This window comes from Pempheris klunzingeri, chromosome 14, assembly GCF_042242105.1.
Source record: "Pempheris klunzingeri isolate RE-2024b chromosome 14, fPemKlu1.hap1, whole genome shotgun sequence".
Taxonomy (NCBI): domain Eukaryota; kingdom Metazoa; phylum Chordata; class Actinopteri; order Acropomatiformes; family Pempheridae; genus Pempheris; species Pempheris klunzingeri.
In genome coordinates this window covers 8,866,981-8,893,228 of record NC_092025.1, presented here as the reverse complement: position 1 = coordinate 8,893,228, position 26,248 = coordinate 8,866,981, and the positions used below count along the sequence as shown (strand labels likewise).

At 39.6% G+C, this 26,248-nt stretch overlaps 1 protein-coding gene across 1 annotated transcript; it reads right to left on the bottom strand.

Moving 5' to 3' along the window:
- Positions 1 to 3,174: 3,174 nt before the first annotated feature.
- LOC139212628 (androgen receptor-like) lies at positions 3,175 to 23,793 on the bottom strand. Its single transcript, XM_070843101.1, has 8 exons — positions 22,627 to 23,793; positions 18,214 to 18,365; positions 17,926 to 18,042; positions 12,388 to 12,663; positions 9,416 to 9,560; positions 5,488 to 5,618; positions 5,234 to 5,385; positions 3,175 to 3,903 (listed from the first exon to the last, which is right to left on the bottom strand). Exons 1-8 carry the CDS (start codon positions 23,781 to 23,783, stop codon positions 3,745 to 3,747), a joined length of 2,289 nt encoding a protein of 762 aa, XP_070699202.1. The 5' UTR covers positions 23,784 to 23,793; the 3' UTR covers positions 3,175 to 3,744.
- Positions 23,794 to 26,248: the final 2,455 nt, after the last annotated feature.

The following is a 26,248-nucleotide window of genomic DNA, read 5'->3' as shown; positions in this document are numbered from 1 at the left end:
ATACTTGTCCAAACATACTTTTTACTATTTTTTTAACAGTACCGTAGACTGTTGGTCTATGGTACATTTCTGTGTTGATGAGATTTGAATGTACATATATGCACTGTAGCATGTACAATTACTTTCATACAAACTCTTATGCCACATTAAGAGTCAGAATTATTTTAATTGCCTTTAAAAGATACAACTTTACACCTTTGAAAAACAGACATATTGAAAAACACACAAGTCACAAAAGGTATAAATCATACAAGAGATGACTTTAAAAGTCAAGTGCTTGAACACCAAATAGACATCAAACCGATCAATATATACACTTACTGTAGCATGTACAAAGAACCAGGTTATTATGCAGATACACATACCAGCTATTGTCAGTTGACATAATACAAGCACTGTAGCCTTCTGTGATTAAATCATGTTAATATCAAAGAAGTGCAGGGGCGTCTGTGTGGCTCACTGAGGTGGGTGATCCTCTGGCAGTGGTAATGTCTTCATGTGTAATGCATAATAAAGCTAAAAAAGCTTTTAAAAAAAGTTACATTATTTGGAACTAGCGATAATTTCAAGGATAAAGAGTAACAAAATGTTAAGTGTAACAACAGTCTTATAGTGCATTCAGGAAATGTAAGAAGGCTTGTTAAATACTGATCAATGCATTATATGCCTCCTGAAAATACTGATACTCTGAATCATTGTGCTGTTTTTGCTCTTGCAAAATAATCTGGGTTCTTATCGTGTCTTAATTAGACTTTTGTGTAGTTTAAGCTTTACGCTGAAATGCTGCTCTCTCAAATGACAGCAGACACATCGTTCCAGTGTCAGAGCTATGATTGGTTGTTGTCTCATGGATCACCTGCACTTGTGCTACTGGTTTCCCTTTTCTCCCCCATTCCTTTTCACATAGCAAATATTGTATAAAAAGACAAGATGAAGACATTCAATTATGCAGATGAAGTAAAATACTCTAAACCCTCCAATAAAGTTCATCAATGAATCAGTTACAAAAAACGGTGACACTCATCTTCAAGTTATCACTGTACACTGTACAACCCCATGCACTGAACAATGATGGCACTATCAGTCAGTATACAATAAACAGGTACTTGCAGATACATGGATGCCCATGCATTGTTTTTTGTTGAGCTAAAAATTACATACTGTTGCAATCTGCATACAGTTATACAAACACAAGATGCATGCATTTACAAGCTTGTGAGAGAAATGTGGAATTGTTAAAAAATGGCGAATTTACAGAGTTATAAAACATAGTTGAAAAGTCTCAAATGCAGAATAGATGCAGAGATGCAGAATAGACCACAGAAGTTAATTTGAAGATTTGGTGTTGGATTGTGATAAACACGTTGATCTCAGTTTATTCTTCAGTCTGATTTATATTCTGCAGACCAAGTTGTATGTACAACGTGCCTTATGTTTCTCCACCTTGGGTTATGTTTTCTAAATAAAATACAAAAGCTGATAATTGTATTCAACTCAATGATTTAATACTTCGCTCAAGGGTCTCTGATCAGTAATCTTCAAGGCATTCCACAGATTCTTTTCCTTGGTTTTCATCTCTGGGGTTTGGCAGGGCCAGCCAAGGACTTTCACAATCTACATCTGAGGCCCATCCAGTTTTGAGTTGGCAGTAAGTTTCTATTTGTTGTCCTGTTGGAACGTTGCAGCACTAACCTAAGATCTCTGGCAATCTGAATAAAGTTCTCATTCAGTACTTGGTGCCATACTTTCTTCGTGGTGTCCCTCCAAGTTTCCCACTCCCTGCTACTGCAGCGCAGCATGATGATGTTGACACCATGTTGTCTAGCAGGGACAGCAGTAGACAGGTGAAGGGCTGTGTACTCTTAGCACTTAGCATTGTGCATAATAGCCGACCGCTTAATTTTAGTTTCATCTTTGAGTCTTTTGCTTAAAGCTTGTCGTTTGTTTTGCTGTGCCTTTACATTCTTTATGGTAAAAGAAAAATAATATGAATGGGGGTTCCATGCTTTCTAAAGGAGGTAACAGACATAGTTTGGCATGCAGAAAACGGTATGATATGGTCATAATGTGGTCTTTTCTTAAAAGTTGCAGATTTGGTGCAAGATGAGTTTGGTACGATAATTTACTGTCAATAGCTAATTCAAGTTGACTTTAGATTAGATTGTAAAGTCAATCATTTTAATGCTGTGCAGTGGAAAAATAAAGCATCTAAACTTCTTAACAAACTTCATTCATGCCATGCTTTAACAAGTTTACCCACTACATATTTATAAGTTAGAGCTTTGAAATCAGTAGCGTCAAGAAAACACCTCTACACATTTGCTGCCAACGTGATGAGCAAAGGAGATTGGTTAAGAGAGTGTCAGTAAACATGCAGTGTGCCCTGGTGATGTCTGCACTGTGCTATATTAGCTAAGTCAAACAAAGGCAACGTACTGTGTTAAGACAGTGAGTGCAAATACAAGAGTGCTTTAAAGCCATCTTTCGTCCTTTCGTCAGCATTACACAACGTATGCTGCACTTTGTGAGGATTGTGCGACTAATCAAGTATGATATTTGATTTCAGAGGGAGACAATGTGAATACGACTGCTGCCAGACAAAATACCTGTCCAACAACCTGACATTACCTGTCATCTTGTCTGCGGTTCTTCCCAAAGACAAGGTAAATAAGCCTTTAACGCTTTTGAGAATTTGATCATCAGTAAGTTTGGCATGTTTTTTTACCTTCAGATAGTAAATTAGCAAAAAACAAAGACCCTACAGCTGTCCGCTACTGCTGTCAGAACCAGTGCAGTCGAGTGTGGAGTAAATCCACGACCCAAAGAAGTAGTAAATACAACTGGGAGAGAATTTTCTGTCACTAGGTGTTGAGAACCATCTGAGCCCCTAAGTGGCAATAACAATCATGTATTTAACTACTACATTTTCATATCAATAACTAGCCCACAACTCGATTTGTAGTTTCACTTTAAAGTCTGTAATTAGGTCCACACAGTAGCCTTCCCCTTAATTACTCTCGTGCAGCACTAAAACTACATTCACATATCACAAAAAAACATTTATTCTTTTCTTTTGAAAGTCAAATATTTTAGAATCACTGTACACAAAGTATAACGTAGCACATTCATTCAAGATTTCGCCCATTTACTAGAACTACCAGTAAAGACTTTTTAAAAACAAATCTGAGATCTACATTTCTAATTTTAAAGACCTACGTGCCTCACAAGCTGTATTTACCACTCTCAGTTTCACAAGCAGAAACTTATAGATGAGGGCAGCGCTTGGAAAAACATTTTCTCAAGTTGATGTGAAACAAGCACTTATTTCTCTCTGTGATCCAATTCTCATCTTTGGGCAGTCTATTGTTTATCAGTTCTTCTGAATACTTTGTGAAGTGTGCGTATAATGAAGGCCACATCCAATCTAACATTTTCAACCCTGCTAGTTTTAGTTGCTGTAATTGTGATTTACAGACTACTTAAAGTAGCATCTCTGATGCAGCTGAAAGCACAAACTCTCCACTCAGAAGTAGCAGAGCTGTCACCAGGTGATGTCTTGCAGCGCTTCAGATAAAAGCTTTAACAGTTCTGAACAAACTATCTCAATTATGGCTAAAATGGAAAAAAAAAGATTACAGGACAACGCTAAGAGCTATTAAGACTGAAGATGTAGGGAAACAGTACCTTCATTAAAGTTTATGGAGGCAGCAAATATGACTCATTTTTTGATTAATAAAAATCCTGCTACTTGTGAAACAAGATTGGTTTTGCCAAACCTGCAAGGATCTTTGGTACATGTACTGAGATTATTTCTCCAATCATCTCTGGAAAGCTGACTTTCGTGGGGAGTGACTGAGCTTGGACGAAAAGGTCAAATGTAAACTGATGGAGCTTCTTCACCGTCTGAAACAGAAGAAATGCACAAATAAACATCACTTGAATTAAATGTACTACGAGCTGTGTTTTGACAATGGCTCAAGAAACATGACCTTAAGGACATGGATGACGAGCAAAACTGAAGTTATTGTATTGTCTGTGCAGTGTGAATACCGTAGAGACTCATTTTCTCCCACATAAAACAAATTTCAAGGACACATCCTGTCTCAGAATAATGCAGAAAAACTAATCCACATATTTGTCCATTTGTCCACATTCCTTACTATCAGGTTCCCCCAATAAATCTCTAAAGACTCTCCACTTGGTCCAGAATGCTGCTGCACATGTACTGATGAGAACTCGGAGAAGAGATCATATTTCTCCCACATTAGCTTCTCTGCACTGGCTCCCAGTGAAATCCAGAATATAATTTAAAATCCTTCTCCACACCTACAAAGCCCTCAATGGTCAGGCACCATCATATCTTAAAGAGCTCATAGTACAGTACTACCCCGCTAGAGTGCTGCGCTCCCAGGATGCAGGCCTACTGGTGGTTCCTTGAGTCTCAGAAAGTTGTTCAACCATCATGCTCCTCTCCTGTGAAACCTTCTTCTACTTTGGGTCCTGGAGGCAGACAACCTCTCTACCCTCTCCCTCTCTCTAAGAATAGGTTTAAAACTGTCCTTTTCGATAAAGCTTATAGTTTAGGGCTGGCTCAGGCTGCCTTGGACCAGCCCCTAGTTATGCTGCTATAGGCCCAGACTGCAGGGTGACTTCCCATGATGCACGGAGCTCCTCCCTCTTCCTCTTCCCCTCCATATGTATGCTTCATGTCCCTTTACTGTAGTGGAGCTTTACGCTTTCTTGCCTCTTGTTATTGTGGATCGTAGTGGCAGTACGCCTGGCTGTGATTATCAGGCCTCCATGGATCGCTGCTAGGGATCATCTGTGGATCTGTGGATCTGCACAACTCCCACTGTTTCTACTGCTATTATTAGTCATTAACCATTATTTATCATCCCCAAGGTACAGTTTTGAGGTTATATTTGAATGTATCAGATTCTGCTTGAATGCAGCTTTTTTCCATGGGCTATCAAAAACACAACATCCTCTCTAATGTAACTGCCAAGACATGTTTTTGGCAAATTACTAAAAGTACAACTGTTACGGACTGTCAAGACTCTCTCTCTTAAGACCCTTGTTTTCCCTGCTTGTTTCATTTGGTTGAATGCACACACACAGAGCTCAGATTGCTTTCACAGACACTTACAATTCAGCCATGGGCACCTTTTCGTCCTACTTGGGGAAAGGGTCACATGTGCACATGTAACAACAGTTAACCGGCATTGTGTCTCACCATCTGGAGAGAGTCCAGGAGTCGGGTGAGTTGGTAGAACCTCTGAGAACAATTGTTTGTCATTCTACAGTTAATGAGGCGATCGAGCTCGTTGATGTAGGTGAGACGCAGCTCATCAAAGTACTTCTGACTCTTCAAACCCTCAACTGGAACTGGTGAAGACAGAACAAAGCAGTTTTGACTACATGCTCAGCAGTTACATTTCTGATTTTGTTGTCTCTACTGCACAACCACTTCGACGGAGCAGCACTTACTAATGCTGAAGAGGAGCAAGGCTTTCATGCAGAGGAACTCTTCCTGAGTGATCTGCAGCAGCACAAACTCCTGTGAAAGATGTCTCATCCGTATGCAGTGCTCATACATGGTGGAAATGTGCATCCGGTGTCTGCAGATGTAAAAAAGTCAGGATGAGAAATGTGAAATAATGGAACCGTTCAAATCAAGGCAAGGAACAAATTGATTTAGGCCTTGGACATTTATCCTGCAATGAATAACTGCTGAAGAGGATAAAATGTCAGAGGTTGGATCCATATATATTAATGGTGTAATGGAGACATTATCTTTATAACAATGCAGATTTCTGCTCTGCGATCTTTGACTTGACCTGGAGCAAGATGTTAAAAACACTATTTAATCTCTTCCTCGTAAAGTTCTTGTAAAATGTTTTAGATTATTTTCTATCTTAATATTATAAGAAGTGATATTTCATGTTCAATTTCCCTGAACAATCTTCAGTTATTTCAACCAACATGGGAGAAGAAGAGTGGGAGAACAGGCAAAGCATGATCAGAGTTTGCCGTCTCTTGCAATATGAGATGATTCTGCCTCTATTATGAATTAGGTAAAAGGCAGTTTGCAACACATTCTTATGCTGTGAAGATGAAGACGAAATGTGGCATATTTAAGGAATTAGGGTTAGGGCTACTGAAATCTCACCAATCACAGACCACAGAAAATGGTCAATTTGATAAGTGGTTAAGAGCTGAAATGTTCTCTGTCTCTCTGGAAATGGTTCCAGATATGTGGTTGTGTGAATGTATAATACACACAGGCCACCGGATAATTGTTGCAAAAGAGCAACAGGAACACCTAAAACAACTAAACTAAAATGCATAGTTAATAAAATGATTGGATCATTTTTTTGAGGACTGCGTTTATTAATGTTCTTGGTAATTTAGCTTAGTCTGTAGACGAGGGAAATCATCCAGCCTGTCCAAAGTTAACAAAATATCTTTTGTTTGTTTAATCTGCACCAAAATTAAAGTGTAAAACAGCTATTCACCAGTTTATGGAGGTTTAACATGTCTTTACGCTAAACTAAGGTACCTGGATTCTGACTGTATCCCTACAAATATGAGTGCTATCAGTTTTCTCATCTAGCTCTTGGCAAATAAATCAGCATATTTCCCCAAAGGTCAGATAACTGATTTAAGTCAGTTATTCGAACAGTAAAAAATGTATGTATGGCATCCTGCTTATTACCTGTATTATGAGAGAAGATATCACAGCAGATAACAAACCTAACAGTGAACCAGGAACTACATGCCTAATGTCATTGTGGTGTTTTTTTTTTTTTATAACAAAGGTAAGGTATATATGTGCTTTTCATTCAGTGAAACAGACCAACTATTTTTCAATTACTCCTTATTTTCAGTCTCCAATTACGATGGCTGTGCTGGAGTTTTTACCCCTCTTAAAAGACACACTTGGCTTTGCAGGAGATGCACAGAGAAGCACATTTAAAAGACGATAAGGAGCACTTCAGTCCTTTCATACTTTATGCTCAAGTTTCTTTCAAATAGCTTAAATTATCCACCTCAGGACCTCCACCAGCCCTTTGCAAAATCTGAACCACTGAGCCACCACACCTTGAAAAACAACTGAATAAATCAGCTTGTATCATGATATCAAACTTTTTTTCTTTCGTTTCCAAGATGTGGATTTTGGCTTTAGCAAAGGTTATGGAAAATTTGGGGGAAACAATCACATTTTCCCTGTAGTGTAATAACCCAAAACTTCAAACTTTCATCTGTTGGGGATTGATGTTTTCCACCTGCTCTAAGCCCAGTGTATACACACCGACTTCAGGCAGTACATCTGCTTTGACATCCATGGACTGGGTGTGGCCAGAAGTGTGAAGCTAGGAAAGTTTGAATTCGATCTGTCTCTTGTAAGTCTGCCAACTTATGGAATAACCCTTTAAATAAGATAAAATATGAGTGAGGTTGTACTAATCTAAGTGAAATCCTATTAACAACAAAATTGCCCTTTTTTTTCTGTATTTCTTTGGCTAATATGTAACGTTTCTTATATTTTAATAGTCTCTAACGTCTGACTAATGAATAAAAGAATCTAACTGACTTGCAACTGTGTCTGGTAGGAAGCCCTGTCCTGATTTTCCATCAGGGATCCACACCGCAAAAATACCAGAGTGCACACAATTAAAGTCAAGCGGAAATATCACAAAAGGTTTCACAAAAGCTGGCAAATACAATGACCTGCCAGAATGCACTATAGTAGAAATACACTAATAACCAATATATGTCCACAGATAAAGTAAAACTAAATTGAAACGTAAAAAGTTTTCTGAATGCTGCATGAGTTAACCTAAACTCCTAAACGCTCTATGGTGCCATTGATGCTACCTGCCAGACACACCTATACACTCACTTTCCACCGTTTGTCACAAGAACAGTAAAACAGCAAAAAGGGAAAGAAAACAACTCACTAATGGACCTCCCTGATTTATTAAGTGACACAGTCTGGGTTTAGTGGACCAAACAGTAGCTGCAGAGCTGTCACAGATCTAATTTCTACATATAATTAAATGTAAATGGCTTCATGAGATACTGCTAACTATTCAAGTCCTTAGTTTTTCTCATATTTACTTCGACATGATTGCTTTTTGAAAGGCTTTATTTATTTAAAGCTGGTTTGCTGAGAGATAAAAGACCCTGCCTCTTACTCACTCACACAGTTACACAATCATATCTGTCAGTCAGTCACTGAGCAGACTTAATGGATAATGGAGAAGTTTTGTTACTCATTTACTGCCCTTGGCAGATTTGTCCTGCTAGCTCCAGATTGAGCCAGTTACCCTGCAATTACAAGAGTACCAGTACTCACTACTAATCTAACCTTCTAGTTACATTCATGCGTATAAATTGTTATTGGGGTTTTCTCTTTGGTAAAATCCACAGGGATACTACCAGACAGTACTACAGTAGCTTGCATAAAAATAGAATATAGTAAGGGACAGTTATAAATGTGTTATGGCTTCTGAAAAAAAAATTATGATAACACAGGACATTCAAGTACTGGTCATTGTCACAGATCTAGTATTTCCATCTATATGAAAACTTGCCATAAACACTACTAGATATCATCAATAGATTATCAGCATCAAACCTCTGAAAGTTTTAAAATCAGATGATGGCAGAAAAAGTAAATCTGATACATTTTCAAATCAGTAAATGTGGTAAAGATAGCAAGAGGCATCCATTTGTTTGGTTACAATAGACAAACAGCAGCATTCAGAGAAGGTAAAAAGAATTTATATATGAAAGTAAAGCTAGAATACTGCTGCTGTTATACACGTCAGTTTTCTGAAAATATAATGTGTAAAAAGACCTGAATCCTGTATATCATCAGTGAATTCTAAAAGTAAAGGCTTAAGTTAAAAAACAAAACAAAATGCATTGATAGATTAACTTCCACAAATCTATGCACAAACACTTGATGGGACAAAAGGAGACCATTAATATTCCTCAGTAACACTAGGACACACCTCACCACTGTTGTTATCTGTCATGAGTAATATTCAGATCTCAATCAGCTTCACTCACCACAGTCGTGAAAGTTTGAATGCTGAAAACTGATGTTCCTGGCTTTAATATCACAGTAACAAAAGAAGACCTAAGGAGGAAATTGGATGAAAGTGGCCCTAAAAAGCCCGTAGCCATTTCTACTTTACATTTATACAATTCTAGAGAAGTCTTTGTGTTTGTGCATGAGCAGCAAAGCAGATGGAGAGAGAAAGAGATGACGACAGACAGAAACTGTATTATGTACTTGGAGTGATCTCTACACAGTACATAATGAGGAGCACAGCATGTTGGTCACCCCCCGACAAAATCAATTTAGAGAACATAATTGAATTCAAGAATTCGGAGTTGTACGTACTCATTGAACACGAGATCCGGTGCGAAGTAAAGCATCCTGCCGTTGACGTTCTTGTAGGACCTCCATCCCAGGGCAAACACCATCACCCCCATCCATGACTGCTGAATGACAGTCATTTGGTCGTCCACGTGAAGATTTCTAAAACCTGAGGACAAAGATTCGGCATTATGAAATATGACACAGTAAGAATTCTTGGACAATTTTCCAGTACTTAAAACATTTATACTAAAGTGACACCCAAAATTACCTGAGAATTAAATAGAGTGAGGGAACAAACTGGCCTTTCCAGAAACTTTTTTAATTGGTCTTCCTCTTACTATATCTCTCTGGCAGACCTCCTTGTCTCTGTAGATCTTCAAAAACTGTAAAATAACTTGAGGGGCTCCCCAAGGACAGATTTTAGGGCCACTACTTTTAATCTATAAATACCCCCTGGTGGTGTTGGTTTGTGTCATGCACCCACATTGCTCTACAGCTGTCAGACCGAGCAGTATCAACTTTATTAAGGTCATCTGCTTTAAATATGAGGGCAAGCATTGTCTGGTCGGTGCTCATTGTGACAAAACAATGTCAAACAAATAGATTCAGTTTAAAAAAGTCAAAGTGGCAATGCTAATCTATCACACCATGGCAGTGGTCAGAGTGGTGATTTTCCGTTATAATAACAAAACCCGCGTTGAGAGCTTTCTTTTCTCTAACCGCACAAGTGCTTCCTCACAAAGCTCCAAAGCATTCTTCCATTTTTCTGCCATAATAAAGCGTTATGTGGACACAGGCCCTAATGCATGCTTTTATGTCCAGTGGGCTAGACTGTTAATATGCTCTCCTATTTGGTCTATCAGAAAAAAAGTTTACAATTGATTCAGAACTCTGCTGACTGGGACCGTAAACATTACACCCTCTTTAAAGTCCTTACATGTTGACTGTCGTCAGTGTTGGTTCATGCCTTTGCTTTCCAGCCTCTTCAACCTGAACCTGTTCCAGCCTGCCGGTGCCTTTTACCTGCCCCATTCCTGTTAACCTGGGGATTCTTGGCCTTCTGTCTGGACTTGCTGCCTTTGTCTGTAAGCTTATGTTTTATCATTTTACCATAAAAATCACTGAATTGTTCCTGCTCCCTGGCATGAGTTTTGAGTGACTAAGGAAGTTTTCCTAAATGAGAAGCCATCCTGAAAGGCTGTGCTGCCACCTGTAGCACCCTGAGTTTGCCCTGACATTTCCAAGTCTTGTTTCTCCCTTGCCAGCTTGCATCCCAGTCAGCTTTGGGCTATCAAATGGCTAGCTTCGGGATCGTTAGCTTCCGGCCCTTCTGGATCTTGTTTTGCTGGACACCTCTTCTAACCTCCAATCTCCCGAACACCTCTCAGTCAGCGGTCCTGCCTACGTCACTGCCCCCGGGCCGCTCTCTAGGATTACCCAGCCAGTTTGCCCTGTCATTTGATTGTCTTCCACCTAAGAGTTTACGCCTGTATCTTCAGTTCCTTGACAACTTTCCCAAGCAGCCATTTCTTGCTCTCCAGTCCTGTGGCTGCCTGACTGACCTCTCTTGCCCTAACTCCCAACCAGAGTTGTCCTGCACTTTAGCTGTTGAGTCTTGAGACCATTCATCTGAGGTTTCCTGCTCCACTACTCTTCAGTTGCCTGGTTGACCACCCGAGTTATCCTGCACCTTTGCTGTTCAGTATCCAGGTCAAATTTATTGTGACCAAACATGAATTAAAGCTGACTGTACCTGCCAGGCTCAGTGAAAGACAACATTACCAACTTTTTACAGCCACCTGATACTAACGTAGCCACTCAGGAACTGCTATGGTCATCACAAAAGAAACACTTGTTCCACATATTTAAAGTTCCCCGTAGTTGTGTTATATATTATTATCTGGTCCAGCACTTAATCATGGGTAGGAAGAGAAGAGTGATTTCCTGTAACTGGAGATTAACTGAGAGGTTATAGTCTCAGTCTTTACTGCTTTAGTCTCGTGGGTTTGGTTTTCTATGTTTATTTTGGTTTATCGTATATTTTTCCTATGTTACAAAAGTGAAAGGGCACAGATGTATCAAGTTAAGATTAGAGGGCCGCAGCTGAAAAATGTAACAAGAAAGCTGGTTTACTGCAATGTCTCACAGGTCTGATAGCTCATATGAGAAAGAAAAGGCAAACTCACTAACTTGGGTTAGATCCAAATGCAGAAAATCCAGTTCAGGGATTTATTGAGAGGTGAAGATAGACATGCTTACTGATGAGTCCAGAGAAAAGTAGTATGAATCCCCAGGTACCAGTACAGGGTTCAGAGTATAGGTATCAGATGCAACAAAGGCAATCTGGCAGTGGAAATTAGGCAGTTATATACTTCAGGACTGATGAGGGAAAGTGGAAACAGGTGAGAGTCAGGTGACTGGTACAGGTGGAGAGGTGAGGGCATCTTGTGGACAGGTAGAGAATGGCAATGAAGGGGCCTGGGGAACTGGAAATTTGGCTGAAGGTGATGGACAGAGAGGCAGAATGTAACATATCACCCAACGTAGCACTTCCCCTCAGCTCTACGGGGTGTTTTAGCTTATTGTTTTGGGTTTATGGTTCACAACTTTACACTTTTGATTCACTCATGCTGCTTTCATCAACGCTGTTATCAGTGAAAAGGCTCTCATAAAAATCCACTGCTCACCACCTGCTCAGCGCCAGACAGCAGGAAGACACAATTAACAACTAGACTGTGAACATACTGGAGCATTCAGCTGCCAAAAAGCCCAGATATTTTCTTCTGGAGGTGTGGAGAGCAAATCAGAACTAAAGGAGGTATGAACAATGACCTTACATTTCCCAGTCGGCCAACAAACATGACTTCAGATGAATGCTAGTGTCTGCTAGATGTGTAACTAAGCAGCTCTTTGTAATAAATAACGACCATAACTGACTGTACTTAAAAATCAGTTTATCATCACTTTTTCAGAAACCTGAGCTGGTGTCCTACCTGGCAATCCTTTGGCCCACTTGACCACTTTGACCAGCTGTCTCTCTCCCAGCTCGTTGAGGCTGGTGAGCAGGGTGTCAGCTGAGTCTGGCTGGCCGTAGTCATGTCCTGCATTCACCACCTCGGGCTCGATGGACTCCAGGATGTTGATGAAGACCAGCTGGGAGCTGTTCAGGCCTGATTTAGGTGAGATATTCTGGATAACCTCCAGAGGCTCCTGACCAGGACGATCATCTTCAGGAATTTTCTGTTGTCCAATCTTCTTTAGTTTACGTGCTGCAAACAAAGGCATGAAATATAGAATCAGTTCATTAATTAAAAGGCTAAAACTAAATCCATCATAATAAATTTTCAAGCTGTTTTGTCATACAGTTAACAAGCAAATCTGGTTTCCAGTCTTCACTCAACCAGACTTGTATGTGTTTTGCAACTGATACTAAAATGACATAACTGATAAATGGTATTTTTTCACAAATTGAGTTGCGCACTATATAAAAGAATTTTTATGCTAAAAGTCAGATGTTTAATACACTCACTTCAGGTTTGATTGATTAATTTTGACTGACATATGATTGATTTTTGACTGGCAATATTCAGCTTCTTAGTCAAAAGACTCTGTGATAGATTTTCTGCCTTTCAATTTAAGATCTTTTGCAGCTCAATTGGACCCATTACAGCTAAATGCAACATGCAGAATGAACAGACGAAACTCCAGTGATGATACCACAGGGTTTCCCTTTCAAAATGATCACAGTCATAGATACTAGTGCATATACAGAATTTATTAGCACTTTTGTTTAGAAAAATCAATAAACTATATCCTCTGAATAGCATAATTTGTACATACATTCTACACACTGTGCATAAATGTTTTGCAACTCTAAATCATCTGTCAGAAATGTCTCATACCTGAGCTGTGCGTTTTAAGTAACCTTTTGTGGGAAATATCAATTTTATCCAACAATACTCAGACTGATCTAGTAATAGCTTTAAGGATTTTGAATCATATTCCATTTGAAAGAAAACTCTCCGAACAGATGAGGCTCATCTGGTGGAAAGGCCTGTGGTCATCATGTGTGAGAGCCTGGTGGTGATGTAAATGTATAAATAATTTTTTTCACTCAGTTACTACATTTTTTTCTCCCAAGGAGGGTTTGCAAAAAATATATTCTTCAACTACACCTCTCACTAAATCATATATATTTACATTGTATTTGTGTTTCCTAATGCACTACAATGCATGTAACGATAAAGAGACACAAAAATTTCAAAAACAACAAATACTGTATGTTTTTTTAAATAGATGAAATAAAAAAAAAATTGTCCTACATTAATGCAATGATAATGCTGCAATTTCTTTCCCCACGAATGCTGAAAGGCCTGAGGCAGCTGCTCTATACAACAACCTGCACTTAGAGAGTAAATTGGATTTTGATTTGGTGGAGTAGACTGCCATGTACAGTAAGTACCAATACCATCAGAATGGAATAATTATATTCTGCTGAACAGCTGCTGATAAATTTGGTTCTTTGATAATCAGGATTAAGACAGATAACCATTAACTGCACTCAGTAACTGTTTTATTTTCAAGAGTACAGGGGCTGCAAACTGCTTCAGCTCACCCAGTTACTTTAGAGTGACAGCTGTCCTCAGAGTGATTGACAGACAAATACAAATGGTGGCTATGTGTTGAGTGCACTGAAGCACATTTTTGTTGTTCAGTTATGTTTGAATTCTTTACGGTCTGCAAAATGTGATACACAATAAGATCTTTAAAATATTTTAAAAAAATTTTAATTGTCCGTCAGCTGCCTCTTGCAGCCTTTGTGTAGAAAATGTCTCATTAAAACTGAAGTCTGACTTTTCGGTTCAGTTGGATAAATATTGAATTGCCAGTTATAGACACGACTTAAGTCTCTCTCAAATGTAGCAGGGTTGAAATAAAATTGCAAATTATATAAGACGGGTATTTTGCAAGTCTCACACATTCATGTCTGATCCAATAACAAACATTTCAAATAAAAATGGTTAATTAAAAATTCCTCCCTGGGATTCTCAATTGTGACACAGGCAGGCATCTGATCTTTGCAGAGTACAGTGTAAATAGGGTGGGTTGAGCTAACCTTAGGATCCCCATGCTTGAGCGGAGGCCAGTATAAACAGGGGGGTTGACATCTAAACGATGGATTCAAGCGCCGCCTTTGTTACACTCACATATTACATTCAGAGGAAACATTATTTACTCAAGATTTTGTCAGGTGTGATGTAAAGACTCGACTATCTGACCAGCACGCTGAGCTGTGGTATCTGTCCTTCCAGCTAAAACTGACCTCCACTGAGTAAGCTGCAGACTTTTCCATTACAACCCCATTTCACTCAAATCAGGTTACACATGTTAAATTTATTCGACTTGCTCAATGTACTCACATTTTTGGTCCGCTTCCTTCTATGTCATTACTTATCTCATCATCATTCTAATCGCCATCTTTATTCTAACTTTGTCTTTTTTAGGTTGCAAGGTTGCACAAAAAACGCAAAGGTCAGTTCAGCACGTTCCTATTGAAATGCCATTTTGTAAAGTGTGCTATTGCAGACCCCTCTTCGCTCTCACGTCGGTGCTCAGGTTGTAGGTGTCGGTAGACTATTACACCAATGTGAGTTGTGTTTCTGGGATGATATGAGGGAGCAGCTTGTCAGAGAGTCTGACACAAAGACAAAGAAGTGAGAGAGGTCTGTTAAAACCCTCCACAAAGTCACCTGTCACTTTAAGACCATCACTTATGTGCTGTCCTGTAGTTAACCTTATCAGGCTCAATCAAGATAAACTCTTCCAATGAAAATATGATAAATGGGAAATAACAAACTCAAATGAGTAATAATGGCCGACATACTACAGCATTACATTAGAGCTCTGTACAAAAAGGTAATAATGGGGTGATAATGACTTCTCATCTTTCAATTGCTGAGGTTTATTTTCTGGACTGATAATGGGGTGATGTCACAATCTTTGATATCTTTCATTTTACTGAACAGGGAAATGCAAAACAGTATCTTTCGTCTTAATTTCTATGGTTATATTAATGATAATACTTTGAATACTGAGGATCATTACTTGAAACTACTGTGTTTTCACAAGAGAAATTATAGCAGTTTAAATCAAATTTTGACAGTATTCCTTTGAACAAAATGTTTGTAATGGAGAAGAGCAGGAATTTTAGCAGCGTTTGCTGGTGATTCAATTAATAGCCATTTTTATGCTTCATAGTACTCTATTTATTATTACCCCACTCTCTATTTTCACCTTCTCCAATATGAGGATTTGAAGCTGTTCTCTGTTTCATATTACTCTCATATCTCATTCTCTTTGAGTTTTGGACTGTTGGACACAACATTTGAACTTAATTTCCTGCAATCTGAGGGAACACATAACGGGCATTTTTCACTATTTTCAGACACTGCAATAGTGCCAACCATGTCTTATATTATAACATAATTTCCTTTTTATTACTTATATTCTTCTCTCCCAAACTACCAAACTACTTTGCCCAGTATTATCCAATATTACCTTTAACTATTTAATTTCACAAATATTTTCTCAGTGGATAGTAGTGGATCCTACCTTGGTACCACCTCTGTAATACCATAGTATTACCCTGTTGTTATCTTGTCATGACTAATGCAAAGTTCAATCGCAGTGAGAAGCCTCAGTGCTGAGTCACCTCTGCTTTGTCATTATGGCACGTAGAAGTGCCTACTAGCTGCCTTTCTGTGGGAATGATCAAGTAGGGGGAGACCTGGGATGTTTCGACTGCTATGTTTAGATGGATGGATGCGCTAACATTGATTAAAGTGAAACGCTAATGCCCAAACAACCACCTGGAAGTCCTGCTCTGCAATGACTGTAAGTTGTGGCATCACAGCCATTATCTTTTGTCTCAAAAAGCCTGCTCATTGTAAAAGAGTTTAAAACCAAGTCCACATAAAACTATCCACAGGACTGCAGCTGCAAAGTTGAGGAACTGTGCTCAGAAAATATCAAACATTTTTTGAATAAGTAATATATTTAAACTGGATAGGACAGTCCTAAATCCACTCCAGAAGTTAGAGGAGAATGGCAGCTTGTGTGAATCATTAAACAAGGTAACTCAAACTTGCTGAAACAGTAGCAGAGGTGGCTTTTGCACGCCTGGGTTGGAGACACAATTTATTCTGGAAGCTGTAAGAAGGTCAGAGGCTAAGGTCCTGTGAAACTATGAAAGATTTAGTATGATAGATCGCATACTAAAAATCTATGAAGTGAATCTTCCTCCAGGTTGCTGCAGTGCAGAGGCTGTTATCATGGTTTGGAAACTGTAACCTCATTGCTCAGCATCTATTTGGGGATGTAATTAACATTCCAGGAATAATATGGAATTCAAATTATAAAAATGAAACCTTAAAGCAATTTATGATAATTCTGCTTTTCAATTTTGAACAGATACCAAACTCAACAAACGCAGGATCTGCAGATTTCATTCTTCTCTTCTAGAGAACGGATCACAGATCCAAACATACAAAGTTTATCATTTAACCAGTATAACCGCCAATACACCTTTATAATAAATTAATCAAAATCCAATTAGTCAAACTAGAAATCTCATTTTCTTCCGGTGTTTTGTGACTTGGCTTTCAAGTATTTGGAGTAAAAAACCTCGGGGATAATGAGACCAAACGTATGGTGTAATTTTTCTGCCTCCAAATGATTTTCATAAATTTTCCAGTGAAATGATTTGAGTGAATTACATGTCTAGGTTGAGAACATAAGTGAAAAGAGGCTCTTTTTAGTCACAACTAGAAAAGGTGTGCCTTTTTACTTACAATCACAGCATTAGATCACATTTTCCCTCCATGGGTTTGTCAGTGACTGGTGGCAAAATTGCCAGCATGTCTGCTGCTTTAATTCACATGTCTCATGTCAGCTTTGTGCTTCCAGTACAATTTTCACCGTTAACAGAATGAGAAAATGGAAGAGAGTGAAAATTGAACACAGGACTAAAATTAGTCCACTACATGTCAATCTTTACAGCCTAATATGACGAGCAGGTCTGGGTGACAGTAAGGAGAAGTGAATGGAATAGGTCTAAATTGCATGGCAGCTCAGTCTGGGGCTTGATTATCAGTAACATCCCCTATTGTGATGATGCTGCAATTGAAGAGAGCCAGCTAAGATGTTCAGTGTAGAGAGAATAAAGTACTTGGTCTTGGGAAACCATTAATAGTTTCACTTTTAGGACTTCACTTTCTCTGAAGTGTGCTTTGTTCACACAGTGTGTAGTGCACAGTGTTTATTATGGTCCATACTGCACAGATGTATATATCTAAAATGTATATTCACACTACACACATCTTATCCGTATTGAAATGCAACTGATGATATAAACGATTAAAAAAAATAGCCACATTTTTTAAAAACATTTTTAGTAACACTATAACAAGCTGCAGCAAAAAAAATGAACTGTTTCTTTTAAATGCAGATTTTAGAACATTAATCGAGCCTACCTCCAAGAGTCATTCCAGCTTCAAAACACTTCTTCAGCCGACACGACGGACAATTCTTTCTTCTTAGCTTATCAATAGTGCAGTCATTTTTGCTTGCGCACAGGTATTTCTGTTTGCCTACATGGACAGAAAAATCAGAGGTTTCTGCTGAATGATTTAAAATATAAACACGAGATGTACCGAATCTGTACACATCATTTTGATTTAAACAAACGCTTTAGCTGATACACTGGCATCATGTTAATGTATGGGCCAAAAGACAGGATCCAAGACATGATTGAGTTTTACCTTCAGCAGCTCTTTTGAAGAAAACCTTGCAGCTGCCACAGGTGAGCGCGCCATAATGGCAGCCGGAGGCCTCGTCTGAACAGATCAGGCACATCCTCTGTGGTGGAAAGAAGAAGTCCATGGGGAACATGTGCTCCCTGCCAGTCTCAAACCTGTAGTCCGACATATGAAACAGCACCTACATAACCACAAACAGCTGCAGAACACACAATGTATGATAAAAACAAGTTGCTGATCTTCTGTTGATGATTGACATTTGATGTTAGTCCTTTTGGTGTTGTATCTGTGTTATCATTATCATTTATCTATCTAGCTATCTATCTAGATATCTATCATTTATTTACATTAGAACCCACTGTTGATGCCTGCTGGCCTTGATGTATCCACTGGGTGACTGCAAACTATCTTACTATTCACTGCTTTAATGTTACACTACTAACATTACACAATTAGCACCGTTTTGTATTTGGTGTAACTTCGTTGTTTTGTGAAACTAATAGCCCATTTGGTGCAAATAAAGCATAACCTTGAACTCATTTACCATCACAAGTCTATAATTGCTTTTTACTTGTTAAATACTGTCCAAACTGTAACCACAAAGGAGTTACTGTTCATTCCCCAGAGCCATGCCAAGGCCTCTCAGTGAGTGATTTAAGGAGGGCAGAGAGTGTGATGACTGAGGATGGTGTGGGAAAGATTTGAGCGCCAACACCGTGGCCAAGGGGGGTGGCGGTAAGGGGGCACGATGGGCGCCCAGCCTCAACCTTGAACATGGGGAGATTGGAAAAGACTCAGACATAATGTTGCCTCAGTGACGTGCAACTTAGATATCAAGGTCTGGTGTAAAGCAGACAAGGATGAAGCTTAACTGAAGAACCTCCGCTGTGTCCTGATTGATTTTAGGTAATAAAGGACAATAATGATGTTGTACATCCAGTCTCAAAGTATCTCACTGTGCAATGTTGTAAAACAATACAATAAAACAATGGGGATCTTAAATTAAATTTCAGATTGACAATTCATAACACTAATAATCTAGGAAACCTGTAATTAGACTTCCTCAGACCTTAGACTGTCCACTGACGATGACGATGAGATGATTATGTATAAATAGACACAGAATTATGTGGTCTGAGATCACCCGATATATATATATATGTATGTGAGTGTCTGTGTGTGTGTGTGTGTAAATAATTTAAAAAAACCATTATTTAATCAGGTGGTCTCATCAAAATCAGGACTTTTTTTCAGCAGACCAGAGAACAGCAGAAAGGTGAAAACAAATGCATAAAAGCGCTGTAACTTTAAATCAGCCAGGCTGCCTAGAAACATTTAATGTCAGTTGTTAATATTCACTACAATTTTCCAATGGACAAGATCAGTTTGTCAAGTGTATTATTTAGGTGTGGAGAATCTAAAGCTGGCCAGTAATGACCTGGAAGTTTCTGGATTTCTAAACCTGCAGGGATGAAAGATCCTGGTGTAGCTTGATGATGGACTCTGTCTGACTGTGCGTAGTTTGCACATTACACTTATTACACTATTCCAAATACGGTATTATTGTATTGTCTTATTATGTCATCATCGATCAGATAGAATACACTTTGGTCTCAAAGCTGATCAGTGTCCATAGAACACATGAAGTAAGCATGTGAGTCTGGTAACTGCTGTAGGCTTGAGCTAAATAGTAAAAGAAATCAGTTTTCACTCATTGAGGTAATAGCATGCAGAGCCTTGATTGGAGGATGAACAGTCATCGAGCATTAGATTTTATGTGATTGTAAACTCATCTCATAAACTGTAAGTGTAGCAATATTATCGCTGACTAGCTTTCTTTACTGATTTCCTCAATTGTACATTTCTCTCGCTGCAATTTACACTCACTCATTCATGGGTAAGTGCTTTGCTCCCACTTTACCCTGCATATTCACTACACTCCTCACACAGATGAGTCAAGATCTGAGGCTCACTTCTCACTCTGCTCTTTGCTAAAGAGAAAAAAATGTAAAGTTCTTCAAATGCGGTTGGCCGTTAAAGATAAATCTGTCTGTTTGTGTGACTATTATAATAAAAAAGCTGAATAATATAATAAAAAGTACAGCAAATGTCATAAAATGATTGTTTTAAATCTCTTTCCTGGAGCAGACATCTCTGTCTTAGACTGATGTCTTTATTGGTGCAAAGTGCAGGAAACTGTGAACAAATACATCTTTTTAAAAAAAAAAAAAAAAAGCACAAAATCAAATACATCATCACGAGTTAAAAACTATTTTGAGGTTATTCAAAGTTGGAAAAAAGCCTGAAATGCTGTGTTAAAATGTTCTGTCTTTGGGCATGACAGTCCTAATGTGGCCCACAAACAGGTGACAGACCTGTATAACACTTCTTCTACTCTGGATTGAATTACATACTACTTCTTATTTTTTGCAAATAACACGGAGGCACAAATATATTTCAGTTAATGCCGCACTCAGCAGCATGAACAAGAGGCAAAGCAACAGGTGCTCATTCATAGCAGAGAAGACAGATCAGTTTGGTGACAGAAAAAGTTCCGCAAAGGTCAGCCTGTTGTGAAGGGAGTGGCAGATCATCGCAGCTAAATAAGGACGAGTGTGTTTCCAGTGATCTATCTTCTTTTATTTTGTCTTTTTCCCTTCCTAGTTATTTAAAACAAATCCGAGAAAAAGTGACTGTAGCTACAGTCACCAGACGATGATCCCTCTTTCTGATCTATTACTAACAAATGATTTTCAAAATGGAGCTGCCTTCATGCGGGGAGTTGTTATCTTATTACAACAACGTGATGTTGAGCTCTGATTCAGGCAGTGAAAGGACACTTTAACTGAGATTAGAGAAAATCAAGCATGTAGAGGCATCGTCCCCTAGTTAAACTCAAATCTGGAGCAGGTCCACGTCAAACACCTGCTCTGGGTTTCATTCAACAACGCTGTTCAGATGATTCAGTAAACCTGGGTCCTGGAACGAGCTGCAGGACTTGGCGTGATAAGAGGAGAGCTGGATCTCCCAGAGCGCCAAGGTCTCTATGCTTGTGTACTTGCTGCTGACCTAGAAGTCTAAACTGTGTCACAGATCGAATCACAGATCTCTCTCTTTGCCTTGTCCAAGTATTACCATATTACCATAAAAAATAAAACAAAACCTCTACGTACATTTTGCCATTAGGCAAACTGTTGAGTTTGGCTACACTCCTGCTTGAGATGTTTCTGGTTCAGTAATTCACCCACAGACGTACGCAGGACCGTGACCTAAGCCAGAATGGCCGCAGACATTGTCACATTCACACACAGCTGATGACGTCAGCTGCATGACACTTCTATCTGGGGTACACATTACCTTGTGTGTGTGTCAGTCATTGTGTCCACTCAGACTTTAAGTTAAAATGCCTTGACTTGTATCCAAGAATCAAGAATTTGTCACAGAACTATTAGGACAAATTAATAAAGGACAAACATCACTTTGCTAAATGACAGTGTGGAAATCTGTTCTGTGTGGTCACAACTGACCTTTTTATGAAATTAATCCGACAAAGTAAGTCTCTTACAATAAAACTAGATTTATGCTTGCAAGTAAAGTCACACATCACAGGACAAAGAACACGTTTCAGTGATATACGTCTGAAGCCTTGTTAAAGAATACGCTCACACTTTTCCCACTTGTATTCACATGGATGTTACGAGCAAAACACTGAAAACTATATATATTTTTTAATATTGTATAATGATGGAAGTCATGCAGAGGAAAAACAGCCCTCATGTGCACAACTTTATGGATTTGATATATCACAAATCTTTCAGATATTATTACTGTCTTGTATGTTTTACAGTGTTGATATTCCTAAAGCTTATCTTTATAAAGGGAAAATACTCAAAGCAAATGAACATGTGAGTGGAAAATGCAGGGCTGCTTCCACTCTCATACAATCTCGAGGAATTTGAGTTCTTCTGATTCTGATATTTTACAACCTCAGTTTGAGGAGGTTTGGATTAAGCAGTTATTAAAAGCAGCATTATAAAGTCCTAAAATAAACCACTGTGTGAAGGTGACCGTCCTCATCTGATAACTTTGACATTTGGTTTCTTACTAAAAAAACAAGTGAGGGATACATTTACACCCTGTTTTTAAATAGACTGTAAGAAATAAATAAGGTGAATATCAAACCTAAACAGGCCTAAATCTATTCCTGTAATGAAGTTTGGCTCCTATTGAGATAAAGTGTTGCTTTTTATTCCTCTTACTGGGCAGCAGATTGTCAGCATCTCATTTAAGTGGTAGATCTTCAGTCTGGGGTCAGATTAAGGTCAGACTGTGGTCAAATTTGACAGATTTTATTATTATTATTATTATTATTATTATTATTATTATTATTATTATTATTATTATTACATAGTTTACCTGGTGTCATTGTAGGTGACATCCAGCCACTGGCCGACTTCAGCCTTCGTGTAGTTGGAGTTGGGATAGGGCGGCCTCAGCATCCCGCCAGGGTACCACTGTTCAGGACCCACGACGCTCCTCTCATACGGGTTACATATGAAGGGGGTATTTGGCCCCGCATTCATGCACGGCCTGGGCCCCCACACATGAGCTTCGTGCCTCTCATTAAAGGTGCACCCGCTGCCCCACACCGCCCCGACGGGCTCTCCGTCCTCACGCTTGATTTTGACGCTGTATTGTTGCAGCTGATAACCACCGAACTTTTTCTCCATGGCCTCCCCGAAATCTCTCTCCTCATCGGGGGGTTTGTAGGCTCGGCACGGCCTCTCCGTGGCCCCGTGGCCGAAGGGTGCCAAAATGCCTGGCGCGGATTGGGCATAAGGGCAAGAGGCAGCACGCGCACTGTCCAGATGATCTATGTCTTCTGAACTTATGCCATCAGCCTTGCACAGCGCGAAGTTTTGCTCATCCACTGATGTCCGAGTGGAGGTGAAGTATTGTGGGAGCGCAGCAGAGTCTGAACTTTTGAACATTTCCACCAGTTGCTTCTGGCCGTGGGGCGGCCGGTCGTCCCGGTCGGGGGCAGCAGCCCGGGCTGAGGGACAGCTCAGCGCCACGGCTCCAGCTCCAGCTCCAGCTCCAGCTCCGAACAAACACTCTCCGCGTATTTGGTCCGCACACGGCAGGAGGGCAGCGTCCAAGTCGCCTGTCTCGCTGGACTCCAGGGCCAGTCCCAGCGACACGGACACGGCTTTGCAGAGCTCCTTGGCCGTTTCTGAGATCGTGGCGCAGGCAGAAAAAGCGCGGCTGTCTGCGCCCACGCGGCAGTCTGCGTTTAACAACCCCTCCTGAGGAGCAGCAGCTGTCTGACAGCACTGCTTCTCCATGTCACGGGGCAGCTGATCAGTGCGTCCGGACCCATAGGTGTTTGGGTCTGCATTGTCGGATTCTTTCAGCCTGCCGGCACCGCTCCACGTTGAGTTTTTGGTGAAATAGACCCGACTTTCCTCAGTTTTTTGCGCCATGCTGGGAGCGCTCACACCGTCGCCTGTCTTTATTTTCTGCCCCCCTGACCAAATTGTGTTGCAAGATAACTGTCGATTTGTTTGGCTCATTTCCCAGACAGTGTTTGCAGATCCAAGAAACTGGAACTTTGTACGACAAGAGTGTCCTCAGGTCTTAGTAATTGTTACTGCTCAACGCAACCCTCACGGTGTGGAAATCGTTTTGGTAAAGGTCCCTAGGAGAGCTGAAGGAGTCTCAAACTCCTCCTAAACTGAGATCTCCGGAGTCACAGGCGCTCAAGTTAGGTTTGATTAAAAGTGAATGCAGGAAAAGACTTTACTATCCCCCAATCCTGCTGAAATAAAAACAGGGCGTGTAATAAGTCATTCATCAATTAGACACGTTTAGATGCTTGGAGAAAAGAGATGCGAATTCACGTTTATTATTAACTTGCCATGTCCGTACACTTTAAAAAATATTAAACTGGCTTTGCTTAAAAAAGTAACAGTTTGCATGCATCTTTTTTTAAGTAGCTCCAACTCTGGCTTTATTGACTAAATCCTGTGAGACTCAGAATCTAAAAGGTTTTGATTTTTTTTTAAACTAAGTCATTTGGATGTAAGAAACATACTGCTATTTATTTACTGTTCACATGTTGGCCAATAAAATAGATTCTGATTGAACACAAAGCTGGAGCTGTGACAGCAGACAAACGCTTCAAATGTGGCTGTTGCTGCAAAGAAGCTACAGATTCTGAGACGTGGATGTTTCACGCACATCTTCAACCACAGAAGATCTATACAGTTTGTAGGGTGGGCGCCGAGATTAGTGTCACCAAGTCAGGATCAGACCAAAGTTCTCCCCTTCTGTTATAGCGTTGAATGACAACCAGAAGAGTGTCTTTGCAGAACATTATGATGTTACAGTGAAGCTGACTTTTGACCTTTGTACGATATTTGAAGAATCTGGGACAGACCACCCTAAAACACAATGTCTCCGGCCACAGGTGTTGCCAACAGGGAGGAGCAGTGAGAGCTTGTATGAGAACAGGTACTGCTTTCAAAGTCCGAGTCAGAGACAAACATGCTGTTGCATGACACACTGGCATTTGGTTTTAGCACAGTAGAGAGAGATGCACTAAATGAAAATCATAATTCACCAATTGATGCCTGATAATTGATGTTGGTTTGAGTGCATCTTTCTCTACTTGCTACACTCCACTTCACTCAACAGCAACACGAATATAACTAGGATAAAAAAAAACAAGCAAGCAAAAAAAAAAAAGAAAACAAGCAAACAAAACAACAAGCCGAGTTCCACCCCCTAGGTTGTTAATATGTCAGAAATACCACTGGGTTGTTCTGCAGTAATTCTAGTTTTTACCAGAGAGGTAAAATTAAAAAATAATTCAGATGAATTGGTCGAATATCAATGAGTGTATGAAGTAACAGCAAACTAACTGATGATCTATCAAGAGTGAGCGAATCATATTAAGTCACAGTGACTTGATTATTTGTTTATGGTGAATAACAGGAATTCATGATACATCCTGCTTTCATTCATGCATTCAATTCAAATCATCAAGAATCATACATTAGTTGCATTACTTAAGTGTTCGATTTGTGCCCTTTTTATAGTGTTTATCTTGTAGGGGTCAGCAGGTCAGTCTATTCCAAAAAATACAGAGTATCAGTTTAGTAATGATAAATGGTGTGTGTGTGTGTGTGTGTGTGTGTGTGTGTGTGTGTATGTGCGTGTGTGTTCTTGTGATAATACTTGTTGGGGTCCAAAGATTGGTGACAGCATTGTGGGGACACTGTTTTTCGAAACCATGTTGTTGTTAGTGATAAAACAAAAAGCAAAGTCATAACATTTTTGGTGATGGTTAAGGTCAGGGTCATGGTCAGGGATAGGATGGTGTTGTCTAGTTACAGAAGTCCCCACTAAGATACAGACACATGATATCAGTGTGTGTGTGTGTGTGTGTGTGTACAACTATTTACCCTCTCTTGAATCTGAGTTGAATAACTAAAACTCAGAACCTTATCTTTCATGCCACTTCTCATCCTAATGTCAATACTGTATTCCCCAGGCTCCCCCTCAGCTGATATGTCCTCCTCTGAGGATTTAACTTCCTGCTCTACTGCCTGCCTCTCTTTCTCCTCATCTCCTGACAGCTCAATCACTCTTCCTCAATAATTTTCAACAAAATCTTTTCTGCCTCACTCAGCCCTCTGTTTCCTGTAGTAAAGAGAGTGCCTGAAGAAGCAAGTCTGTACCTTCGCAATGGCCATTAAGGATTAAAATGTGTATTTTTAAAGACATAAAATCAGCACGTACTTCTAAAATCTGATACTCATACATATACGTAACACAACATCCTGACGAATAACGGAAACAGTGCATCTTCATTGATTTGATCACTTACCTCCCTTGCTGCCAGAAGAGACAGGGGATGTGCCACACCCCCATGTGTGTCACATCTCTTGAAAGCCCAAGATGAACTTTTCGCAGCACATCAGGACTGACAGCAAGCATGGTGTTTAAAATGAAGGTGTCAAATACGAACTGCAGG